Here is a 12,954-nt window from a genome sequence, read left to right on the forward strand (position 1 = left end):
TTGCGCAGCAGCTACTTAATTGGGATTCTGTAGAGCTTCTGACACAGAACGAGAAATAGTTTCTAACTTGAGCTTGCCAAGGAAGGAATGATAAGCAGGTGAAACACTATCATAAGAAAGATATTGAGAAATCGGATGATTAGTATTGCTAAGATAACCAAAACGATTCACGAGGAGCACGAACCATAAGGGAAGAATTACCTAACTCACTTATTGGAGAGGCTGTTGGCAGTGGATGAGAACGATGAGAATACTTGCAATGGAGGAGGAGAAGGAGGAGGAACCTCATTAGAGCCAACCTCAACCTCATCACAAATGGGAAGAGGCCGAACACAAGAATCCTCCAATGGGATAGGAGTGATAGAGGAATCCTGCATAGAAGTGTAAGTACTAAAAAAAGGGTCCTTCTCATGGTGTAACAATAGTACCTACAAGGGCTAGGATCATAACATAGATACCCTTTTGACATGGTGGAATACCCTAACAAGATACTCCTAATGGCCTTGTCATCCAACTTAGTTCAAGTAGGACTTCTGTTTTGGACAAAACAAGTACACCCAAAAAGCTAAGGTAAGAGAGGAAAAAGAGTCCTGGTAGGATGTAAGACTTGAAGAGGAGCAAGACCTTGGAAAACACGACTAGGAGTGCAGATGCAATGTGGCAAGGATTGCATTATGCCAATAAGACTTAGGAACATTCATGTCCTGAAGAAGACAACGAACCACATACATTATGTGACAGTTTTTGCGTTCAGCAATCCCATTTTGTTCAGGAGTACTGGGGCAAGTAAGTTGTTGAAGTATACTAGACTGATTAAGATGGGAATGAAAAGCATTGGAGATGTATTCCCCACCATTATTAGATCATATATTTCAAACAACAGTGTGAAACTGAGTTTTAACCATCTGAAGAAACTGAACAAATATAGGAAAAACACCAGATTTACTTGTAATGAGATAAACCCGAGTACAACGGGTGTGGGTCATTTAGGTCACATAATACCTATGGCCAGAAAAGGCGGGAATAGGTGAAGGCTCTCAAACATCAGAATGAATAAGATCAAATACACAAGGGGCACAAGACGTATGAGGAATATAAATAGTATGAGAATGTTTAGCTAACTCACAAACATCACATTGAAATTTATGAGCCTTACAAGCTTTATTAAATGGTGGAAAAAGTAAACATAAATACTGAAAGTTTGCATGACCAAGTACAACGGATGTGGTCATCTATAAATGTAGCTGTTCTTTCAGTTGTTCCTATGATTTTCATGTTAACTTGGTATGTGTTTAGCATTACACCTTTCAAGATCCACATCTTCATTTGCTTAAATACCAATCTGGCTTTATTGGCATCTAATTTATTCTTCTATAGTTGCACTTTTTCACGTGCAGTCATTTGAAATTATGGTCATTGATTTTATCATTTTCTGTCATTGTACTCATGCTCCTAGTTACATTTTACAGAATTTGTCTTAGGCTCTTAGCTGTGTAGAATCAGTACATTTCATCTGATTTTATGAAAGGATAGTCATTCAGATTCTAACTCATATCTATTTTGTGCATATGGCAATTTTTATGCTATTATTTTCTTTCTTTTGACCTTGGTATATGTTTCTCAGCTTTTGTTTCATTATATTTTCATGCCGAGTAGTGAATTCTACTTTCTCTTACCTAATTTACATTACCCATCTAGATTGCAGTTGCTCTTGCAGTTGCAGCTATTCCTGAGGGGCTTCCTGCTGTTGTTACTACGTAAGTGCTTTAACTGATGTTAATGATGAAGAACAATAAACTTGCACTCAACAAATTTTTTTTTGGGTTGCTTTCCCTCATGTATTACTGCCACCATAAAAAATATTGACTTTGACATGTATGACACCCGTGTTTCAGTACATTCGACAGAAAATTTGAAATTGGTGTGTCTTGGACATGTACTTTCTATACAAAATGCAGATGACTGAAATTTAGAATAGGGTGTCCTTGAGCATAAACTTAATTTTATCAAAGATGTGGGTGCCTTAAAACTGTAACATGCATACGCAATTTTTGTTTTATTTTGTTTGTTTGTTTGCTTTTTTTTTTTTTATTTTTTAAATGTGCATTTCTAGAAGTTTGAGGAGTGTATGATGCACACATCATGCCTTGAGATTCTTCTTATTGTTGAAACTGAATGGAGTTCTCAGTCACTGCTAAGGACATGTTTATGTGAGCTATCAATAGGGTCCATCTTTGCTTCCCCAACTTTCCACTTTTCACTTTTTGCTTATATACACAGCTTTCCACTTTCTGTGATTTTTTAGCAATCCAAATTAACATTGGTGTGCTTTTATCTCATATAATGCACATTTAATGTTAACTTGGACCTCCAATACTTTAAGGAGCCTTACCAAACAAATTGTATTTTACAATCACGTCAAGTGATAACCAGTAGATATGGTTTTTGAGGATTCAAAATTGCCCATGAGTTTGTGATGCACTGTTTTTTTTGAGAGCTTGATATATATATATATATATGGTCCCTTTTCCTGACAGCAAAAGCTTTTGGTGCAAGCATTAATGTAACCTAATATTGGAGCTTTGTTTATTGGAGGTGTCAAGTCTTGTTATATGTGATTGTTAGTGTCTATTTTATTATGTTTTGTTTGTTTTTGTGCACCCTATTCAGTTCAAATTGTGAGGGATCATCATTAACCGGTTAAACTTTTGGGGCAGCTGGTGATTAACATCTTTATTGCTTTTAATTTCTCTCAACCTATTTTGCTAATTTTGATGATTTAAAAAGGGTAACGTCCTTTGAGCCCACATTTCTGATTTATCAATGATGGTTTGGCATTTCATGGATTAGAGCCTCTATTTCGTGCTGTTCTTTGTCAAATTGTATTTCTATGTAGTTTGCACAAAAATAGGTTTATTGCTAAATTTGATGCAGTTAAAAAACACGGCAGAGCAATTGCTGGGAACTATAATAAGCCAAATCTGCCATCGTGGTGGACCATACTCTGGTTCGTGGATTTTACTAGGAGCAAAATTGAGAAAGAATTTTTGGTTGACAATGAATTGATGTTTGTGAGAATATTTAGCTGACACGTCTATGGATTCATCTGTTGTGCCACTCTATAGTACACCTGCTGCTATCCATGTTCCACAAAACAACATCAATGTGATGGACCCAGCTGTTTTGTACATTCTGTGGTATAGAGTTCTAGGCTCACATGTTGCATGATCTTGTGTATCTTGCAATAGCACAATATATAATGCTCAAAAGATTTTGAACCTGAAATATTTATCCCCCCCCCCCCCAAAAAAAAACCATCTTGAACCTGAAATGACTCGAACCTGAGATTTAAAAAATCAACATCTTGCATTTTGCCATGCTACTCTACAAATTTTTTCATATATTTTTTGCTTTAATTTTCTTTATTATTTCTTTTTAAAATATACATGAAAAACCATTTGTTGATTCTCAAATAATGAAAAAAATTACAAATTAAAATTTATATATATGCATGCTCTCATTTTCAAAGTTGATGCTCTCATGTCACTTTCAGTCTACAACCCATTGTTATCTAACACTTACATTTTCTAGACAGCTACCATAGAAAATGTAAGCATTACTAGGCAGAACCAAAAAAAAGTGCACTTAGACTTGTTCACTATATTAACCACAATGCAAATTCCCAAAATGTGGCCTTAAAGACTGTTTCTTAATTGTGAAAATCAAGACATATGGATTCATATCATTTTAGCTAAGCCAATTTGTTTACATCTTGTTGGAAAAATTTGTTGGAAACCTTATGTTGGTGTAATTACCACCAAAATTAAATATAGGGTCAAAAATAAATATAGAGCGAAGGACTGTCACCATGAGAAAACTCTAAAATCCTTTACTCAATTTATTACCGTTGAGCCTGATAATTCAATCTCGTTGTCATGGAAATCCAGAGTGTTTATCATTATTTCAGTGAGTGATGATTTAACATTCTTTAGGGTATTTTATAATTATAAATAAAATCTGAAGCCAGAATTTAAATTCAGAATATGGTAGTTGTCCCAACTTATTGATGTGCGACATGAACTAAAGTTTTGTTCTCTTACATAATGCTTATAAAAAATGAGAAATTGAACCCTCTTTGTCCAATCATGTCTCTGGTGCAGGAGAATACCATACATGGTCGCTCTAAAGCACAAGCATGTAGCTTGTGCAGCGTTGCTGAATCCTTCATCAGCAGAGCCTCTTGTTTGGCCATCACCTTTGAAGTTCATTAGCGAGCTTAATGCAGAGGCAAAAGCTTTGTTAGAACAGGCACTGATGGAGGCAAACAGGGAGAGGGAAAAGACCATTTTGAAGGGGACAGATTTCTCGCCTCCATCTCCATCATATTCTGATACTGGGGTTGATGACAATATTTCTGAGGTAACTTGTTTCTTCTCATCAAGGGGTAAAATCTTTTTACCCTTGTTTTTAAATCAATTTAAATCCCAAAAATGTTGAATTTTTTTCAGATGTTGGAATTATATGCACAAAATATCCACTAGAAATTCCAAAAATGAAACACGGTTGAAATTTCAAATTTGAAATCTTGTTTCTTAATAGTTTATCAGACTTCTAAGCTGACCAGAACTATTCAAACTTAAAATTTTTTTTTTCCTTTGTTGACTTTTGTCGTTGGCCTTTGTGGAAAGTCGATATGGAAGCCTAATAGTGGATTTTTGTGCAAAGTCTTATCTTGCTTGATATGTTTTTCTTGCCTGTAGTGCTCTGATCCGAGCAAAAATTGTTTCATAATGGTGGTTTATTGTCTATTATAAATGAATGTTTATTCTTGACAGCTTATCCATTTGCTTCCATTTTATGCAGTCGAGTGACACCGAGCTATGCTGCATATGCTTTGATCAAGTGTGCACAATTGAAGTCCAAGACTGCGGTCACCAGATGTGTGCGCAATGCACGCTCGCATTATGCTGTCATAACAAGCCTAACCCAACCACGACATGCCTTACTGCACCAGTTTGCCCATTTTGCCGGAGCAGCATTGCCAAATTAGCAGTTGCCAAAGTTAAGACCAACAATGTCGACGCTGACCACGACATTACCTCCTCGAAGCTAAGAAGGTCAAGAAAGTCCAAGAACTTCAGCGAGGGAAGCAGTAGTTTCAAGAGCTTGTCGGCAATGGGCTCATTTGGTAAAATGGGAGGCCGTGGCTCAGGTAGGATTGCTGCTGAAAATGAGTGGGTGGATAAATCTTGATACCGGGAAAAAATTGGTTTCAAGAATTGCATTTGGCAGTCTATTTTAACCACCATGGGGGTCCAGGACCCAATTCATTTGGGGTATAGATAGATAGGTAGATAGATAGATCTCAATTTGCATTGTAGATTTGGGAAATGAATAAGTATTGATTTTCAGGTTTGGGTTGGTGAGTATTGTTTTGTGTGGGTCAAATTGTTGTAATATTGGTTTACCTTCAGCTTGAAGAAGCAGCGTGGGCCTCTGTTAGTTACTTAAACAAAACAAACAAGAAGTCTATTTATTTACTTCTTTTCAAAGTGAAATTTGCATTCTTCAATGTCTGCCTGCTTGTAGCCCTTGGAAGGAGTCAAAAAGATGGGGGTTAGGTTTGAAAGAGTGAAGTTTCAATTGTTTTATATAATTTTTTTTTTTTTCTAAATTATTAATAGAAAAGGAAAACATTAAATTACAAAAGGAAATGAGCCTCTTTTGGTGGTGGATTGAATGCCATGTGATCAAGTCACCACTGGGTCAATAATTTTGGGTACCATCATTTTGTACCTCATTCAATTATATCAATGACGATAGTAGGAATAATTTTGAACCTCTATAAAAAGATTTAGTGACGTAATAAGAGAAAAAAATAAATAAAAATAAAAATAAAAATGTAGATATACATCACATCACCTATGAATATCACTCTTTATTACATTACTAAAACTCTTTTGCAGTTTCAAAATTAAAATTTTTCATCTCTACTCCAATTATACATATAGACAAGTGAGGTGGGATGTGGGGGTTAGCTGATTTCTGACTTGATCTTGACACATGGACGTAGATGATCTCAGATTCTCAAGTAAGGCAAAAGTTACCATGTGGGTTGAGAGATCATTGAATTATTTTATTGGAGAAATTACTGATCAATGTAATTGTAAAAAAAAATTATTAATTATAAACTAATGGTAAATTTTATCAATTTTAATAATTAAAAATATAATTTATTTTATGTATTTGTAATTACTTTTAAAAAATTATACTGAATTAAATTTTTTTTGTATTTTATTCCTAGTTTCTTACAAAATGATTATATACCCTTATTATTAATTGGATATAATTATGTGGTGTTTTTGAATTACCATGTTTGCTTTCGAGAATGTTTGCTTGAGAGAATTGATTTGTGTAGGACTACTTGGACAATGTATATACGAAAGGGGCTTGCTTTCCCTTAAAATTTTAATTCAAATTTGAGAATTAACTTTTGTTCAATTCAAATTATGTGAGAGAATCAAGTTTACATTTTCATGTTTCGTTGAGAGATTCAACTTCTCTTACAAAATTTGAACAATGAGAGTTTAGAAAACATTAGGTCTCGTTTGGGAATAGGTTAATTTAGTAACTTTTTAGCTATTTGACTAAAATATGAGCTAAAAAAAATTAGTATTTTTGTGATGACTTTTTGACTTTTTACGAAAAGATGTGTAAAAAGTAAAGAGAAAAGAGAATATTTGATTTTTTGGTATGGGTTGTTGGCTTTTTGGCTAATTTAATAACTTTTTGACTTTTTGGCTAAAAATGAGAGTTCCCAAACGAGGTTAAATTTTTTATTTTTTATTTTTTTGTGAGTGTGTCCAGATTAATTTACTTGAAATATGAGGCCTCGTTTGAGAATAAGTTTTTTTATTAACTTTTTAATTTTTTGGCTAAAATATAATGTAAAAAAACTAATATATTTGGGATAAATTTTTGATTTTTTACGAAAAGATGTGCAAAAAGTAAAGAGAAAATAAAATTTTTGACTTTTTAATATAAGTTGTTGACTTTTTGATTTTTTTTAATGATTTTTTGAGTTTTAAATTAAAAAATAATGTTGTCAAATGAGACATAAGTCACTTAACTTGAATGATGGGGGGAAGGGGACCAATATGGTTGTCCTTTTGTTATTTTTTTGTCATGGATTGTGGTGTGTTGATATAAAGGAGTGCCACAAAGTACCAACTAGTTTGGTTTGTTTTGTTTTTGTGTTTTTTCCTAGAACCAAAATCTATTGGGCCAGTGGGGTGTTTGACAAAGGTTATTTTTTTATTTTTTGAGTTAAAATTTATAAATAAAATAAAATAAAATAAAATAATTGATAAGACAAGATGACACATTAAATTTATAATCATTTTAATTTTTCTCTTATAAATATTACATCTAATTACAAAAAAACTTAATTATCTTGCCAAACACAAAAATTTTAACTTATTAAAATAGTTTACTAATGTAAAAGGTCTTAGAAGCCCTCAATTAACCCCATGACGTGGACTGGACAAGTCATTGACTTGGTGATGATGTGGGGTCCTTTTGCAACAGTGGCCTTTTCATGTGGGTCCACGTGGCATAGGGATCCAAGATTGAGAATTATACGGTCAAGATTGTCATTGAGAGATGGATTATGGGAACGCTGACAATTCAATAGAGACTTGCATTGAGCTCACAATGATCAATTTGGGGGTAAATTTAAAATTTGATTTTTTTAATATTTTATGAAAAATATATATAAAAAATAAATAAATAATGTGATCATAAAAAACTAAAAAATCGAAAAAGTTGTTTTTAATTTTTTTTGCGAAAAAGAGGCCAAAAGCAAGAGATTTCCTAATTGATTTAACGTTTTTATTTATACTATCTAATTAACAGTAGTGACATATGTATATGATTGTGAAGAAATAAAATCATGAAATGTGTGATTAAATTTAATTCTTTAAACTTCGAACTCAATTATGGAATCGTTTGAAAACTCTACAAAGTAATTTAAAAAAATCAGAAGGGCAGTACATATTAAAAAGGCAAAGATTTTTTTGTTTTTTACTTATTCTATTTTTTTGCACATTTTTTATAAAAAAATTTTAAAAAAATCATTTAAAACATATTTAGTTTTTTTTAATCTTATATTTTAGTCAAAATATTAAAAAATTACTATAAAAAACATGTTTCAAAACGAGCTTTAAATCTTTAATGTAGAACTCATACATCCCAAAACAGTAATGATAAAGAGTATCAGAGTTGAAACTTTAATGCCCACTCAAGTGATGTGTCAATACATATAACAATAAAAATACAAAATACAAAATCACAAGTCAAAATATAAAAGAGCTACTCCCTCCGTCCCAAAATAATGGTCCCTTTTGGGGAATCCAACTTTTTTTGGTAGTACAATTATTACATTTGAAAAAAGTTGATTTTCCAAAATTATCATTTTGATAGTACATTTTTTGAGAATATCAATGTCATAATTGTACTTTTTATATTGTTTATTAATTTAAAAGAAGGGCAAAATAGGAAATTTATATTATTTTTGTACTTGATTTTTGAAGAGGGACTAATATTTTGGGACAATGAAAAATAGAATAAGGGACTAATATTTTGAGACGGATGGAGTATGATAGACACCCTCTCTAATCACCACCCCCACAACCCCCACAGACACGTGGCGGGTGGTGATTGGAGGAGCATGAAAAAAAGAAAAAAGAAAAAAGAAAAAGGAAATATAACCAATGAGAGAGAGAGGGGATCAAAGGGGTGGAGGAAAAAGGGGGCATGAAACATTTTTGAATATAAAATCATAAGATGGGGGCCGCCTTTAGAGCTCCTCATTTAGAGGTCTAAAACGTTTTTGATCCCAGAATTCTAATTCCAAGTCAATTTATTTGCAAACCTTATAAATCAAACTATAGATTAGGCCTTGTTTGGAAATAAAGGGGGAGGCTAAACTAATCAATCAAGACAAAAATGATTAAAATAGTTAATAAGACAAAATGTCATATCTTACGTATTAATCAATTACTTTTTATCTTACAATCACCTATTTAATTACCAAAAAAAAAAAAAAAAATCACAAATCATCTCAACACAATTTCTTTTCATCTCATAAAATAATTCAAAATAAATAAAAAAAGCAACTGAAATTGTGGTTAAGTGTTTTTTTTTTTTTTTTTGGGAACAAAAGTGGTTAGATGTTGGCATAATGTTCTTAAGAGAAAAAGAAAGAAAGACCATAAATATCTACAACAACAGGTGGATTGTCATGGATCCCTGACCAAGGGAACCATATTAATTTTGTTTTTTTGAAAATCCAGTTCCACCAATATAGTTGAAAAGCTCACATGAATGAGGCTTGATTAACTTGTCATGTACGACAAGGGATATTATTAAGCTGCCATAAGAATCAGATTTTTTTTTTCTTTTTTTTTTTTTTATCCCAATAAAATTATGCTTCTAGGTAAAAATCAGGAATAACAATATCAAAATTTGAAAACTTTCATAAGAAGTAACGTGGAGAAATCTGGACATGTGGTCCATTTTGTTGATCCGATTGGTTTAATTGTTAGTGCATTTGTCAAGATTATTTATGAAAAATATTGGATTAATTAATTATTGAAATTTACATTAAATTATATTTATTTATTTTTTTAAAAAATAATAAGTATAATTTTAAAAAGAAAAATTTATTGGAAAATCCTATTTTGGAAACTTCTGTACTATTTGCTCTCACGTTTTAAATGGTTGATTGAGAAGTCCTTATTAGGTGTAGTGTGTGACTAGTAAATCTTTTTTCAAATGTGATTTAGTAAACGTTAGATGAGGGGCTTAAGTTAAACTAATATCGTTATGCTACAAATGCATTGAAAATTCTCTTTCTTGGAGGCTAAGGAAGGTTAGTTTGAGTCAAACATGGCCACTTAAGCTAATGAAATAATTAGTGGCCCAAGCTAATTAGTTCCTAGAACAAAATAGAGAAGGCCGGAGAAAGTTAGACAGAAACATTCTTCTTGAGAGCTTAGAAGAGAGAGTTAGAGAAAATAAAGAGAAATAGGAAGAAAGTCAAAGGGCAATCAAATTCATCGTTTTGGACTTGAGAATTGAACACTAACGTGATTTTGAAAACTTTGAATGAGGTGCCTGAGCTCAACTAATATCGTTATGCCACAATTACTCAGAAAATTCTCTTTCCTAGAGGCTAAGCAAGGTGAGTTTGAGTTAAACTTGGCCACATAAGCTAATGAAAGAATTAGTGGCCTAAGCTAATTAGTTCCAAGAACCAAATGGAAAATGATGGAGAAGGACGGAGAAAAGAGAGAAACATTTTGCTTTAGAGCTAGAAGAGAAAGTTGGAGAAAAGAAAGGGATTTTAGAAAGATAATCAAAGGGCATTCAAATTCATCGTTTTGGATTTGAGAATTGAAACACTTCAGTGATTTTGAAAACCTTAAATGAGGTGCCTAAGTTAAACTAATATCGTTATGCTACAATTACTCAGAAAATTCTTTTTCTTAGAGGCTAGGCAAGGTCAATTTGAGTTAACACATGGCCACCTAAGCTAATGAAAGAATTAGTGGCCTCTGCTAATTAGTTCGTAGAATAAAACAGAAAAGATGAGGAAGCACGGAGAAACTTAGAGAGAAACGTTCTTCTTGGGATGTAGAAGAGAAAGTTAGAGAAAAGGAAGAGAAATAGGAAGAAAATCGAAGAGAAATCAAATCCATCCATTTGGACTTGAGAATTGAACACGTAGGAGACTTAGAAAACATTAAATAGGGTGCTTAAATTAAACTAATATAGTTAAGCTACAATTACTCATAAAATTCTATTTCTTAGACGATATGCATGGTTAGTTTGAGTTAAACCTGGCCACTTAAGCTAATGAAACAATTATTGGCCAAAGCTAATTAGTTCGTAGGACAAAATAGAGAAGGATGGAGAAAGTTTTGGAGAAACATTCTTCTTGACAGGTAGATGAGAAGTTGGAGAAAAGAAAAAGAAATAGGAAGAAAATCAAAGGGACTTCAAATTCTTCCTTGCGGACTTGCGAATTGAACACGTAGGTGATTTGGAAATCCTTAAATGAGGTTCTTAACTTAAACTAACATCGTTAAACTAAAATTACTTAGAAAATTCTTTTTCTTACAAGCTAAGCAAGGATAGTTTCAGTTAAACCTGGCCGCTTAAGCTAATGAAACAATTAGTGCGCTAAGCTAATTAGTTCGTAGAACAAAACAGAGGAAGACGGAGAAGGACGGAGAAACATAGAGGGAAACGCTCTTCTCGAGATGTTGAAGAGAAAGTTAGAGAAAAAGAAAGAGAAATCGGAAGAAAATCAAAGAGAATTCAAATTCATCCATTTGGACTCGAGAACTGAACACGTAGGAGATTTAGAAAACCCTGAATAGGGTGCTTAAGTTAAACTAATATAGTTACGCTAAAACTACTCAGAAAATTCTCTTTCTTAGAGGCTAAGCAAGGTTAGTTTGAGTTAAACTTGTCCCCTTAAGCTAATGAAACAATTAGTGGCTTATTAGTTCCTAGAACAAAATAGAGAAGGATGGAGAAGGACGGAGAAAGTTAGAGACAAACGTTCTTTTTTTGGGTGAATAAGTCGTAAATAAAACAGAAGAACAATTCTCGAGTACAAAAAGACCAAAAAAAAAAAAAAAAAATTATTTTTTTTTTATTTTCTTCCTATTTCCCTTTCTTTTCTCTAACTTTCTCTACTACCTCCCAAGAAGAACGTTTCCCTCGAACTTTCTCCATCCTACTCTATTTTGTTCTACGAACTAATTATATCTGAGGCTACTAATTGTTTCATTAGCTTTAGTGGCCATGTTTAACTCAAACTAACCTTGCCCAGCCTCTAAGAAAGAGAATTTTATGAGTAATTGTTGCTTAACGTTATTGGTTTAACTTAGGCACCTCATTTAAGGATTTCCAAATCACCTAAGTGTTCAATTCTAAATTCCAAAATGACGAATTTGAATTCCCTTTGATTTTCTTCCTGCTTCTTTTTCTTTTCTCTAACTTTCTTTTCTAGCTCTCAAGAAGAATGTTTCTCCATAACTTTCCCCGTCCTTCTGCATCTTTCTCTATCTTGTTCTAGGAGCTAAGTAGCTTAGGCCACTAATCGTTTCATTAGCTAAAGTGGCCAAGTTTTGCTCAAACTAACCTTGCTTAGCCTCTAAAAAAGAGAATTTTAAGGGTAATTGCACCTTAGCGATATTAGTTTAGCTTAAGAACCTTATTTAAGGATTTCTAAATCACCTAAGTGTTTAATTCTCAAGTCCAAAAGGAAGAATTTGAAATCCCTTTGAATTTCTTTCTATTTTCCTTTTTCTTTTCTCCGACTTCTCATCTACCTGTCAAGAAGAATGTTTCTCCCCAAGTTTCTCCGGCCTTCTCCATCCTTCTCTATTTTATCCTACGAACTAATTAGCTTGGGCCAATAATTCTTTCATTAGCTTAAATGGTCCGGTTTAACTCAAACAAAACCATGCTTAGCCTATAAGAAAGAGAATTTTATGAGTAATTGTAGCTTAGTGATATTAGTTTAACTTAAACACGTCATTTAAGGTTTTCTAAATCTCCCGCGTGTTCAATTCTCAAATCGAAAAGGATGAATTTCAATTCCCTTTGATTTTCTTCCTATTTCTCTTTCTTTTCTCTAACCTTTCTCCACCGCCTCTCAAGAAGAATTCAGAATGTTCAAAAGCTGTCCTTTATTTTCTTTTTGTTCTACACCTACTATAACAACATACTTATTTTGCCTACTCTAGTGGGATGTACTAAGGACTATGTTTTGTTACTCGTAGCTATTTGCTGGATGCATACATCAAATTGCTGGTTTCTCCTCCAGCGCAATTTAGGAATACTGTTACACTCCGTGTGGGTTACGCTTCAAGACTATGC

The 12,954-nt window shown here is 32.9% G+C and overlaps 1 protein-coding gene across 3 annotated transcripts in view; it reads left to right on the top strand.

Moving 5' to 3' along the window:
* The window catches only part of LOC114296891 (putative E3 ubiquitin-protein ligase XBAT31), a 102,432-nt gene extending 96,860 nt beyond the window's left edge, over positions 1 to 5,572 (top strand). For all 3 annotated transcript variants that reach the window (XM_082892055.1, XM_082892056.1, XM_082892054.1), the window contains exons 3-5: positions 1,699 to 1,757; positions 4,161 to 4,419; positions 4,864 to 5,572. In XM_082892055.1, the coding sequence (XP_082748181.1) occupies positions 1,699 to 1,757; positions 4,161 to 4,419; positions 4,864 to 5,253 (708 nt within the window). In that variant the 3' untranslated portion in view covers positions 5,254 to 5,572. The remainder of the gene's footprint in view (positions 1 to 1,698; positions 1,758 to 4,160; positions 4,420 to 4,863) is intronic.
* Positions 5,573 to 12,954: the final 7,382 nt, after the last annotated feature.

This window comes from Camellia sinensis, chromosome 10 (genome assembly GCF_055761805.1).
Source record: "Camellia sinensis isolate YWXY chromosome 10, ASM5576180v1, whole genome shotgun sequence".
Lineage (NCBI taxonomy): Eukaryota > Viridiplantae > Streptophyta > Magnoliopsida > Ericales > Theaceae > Camellia > Camellia sinensis.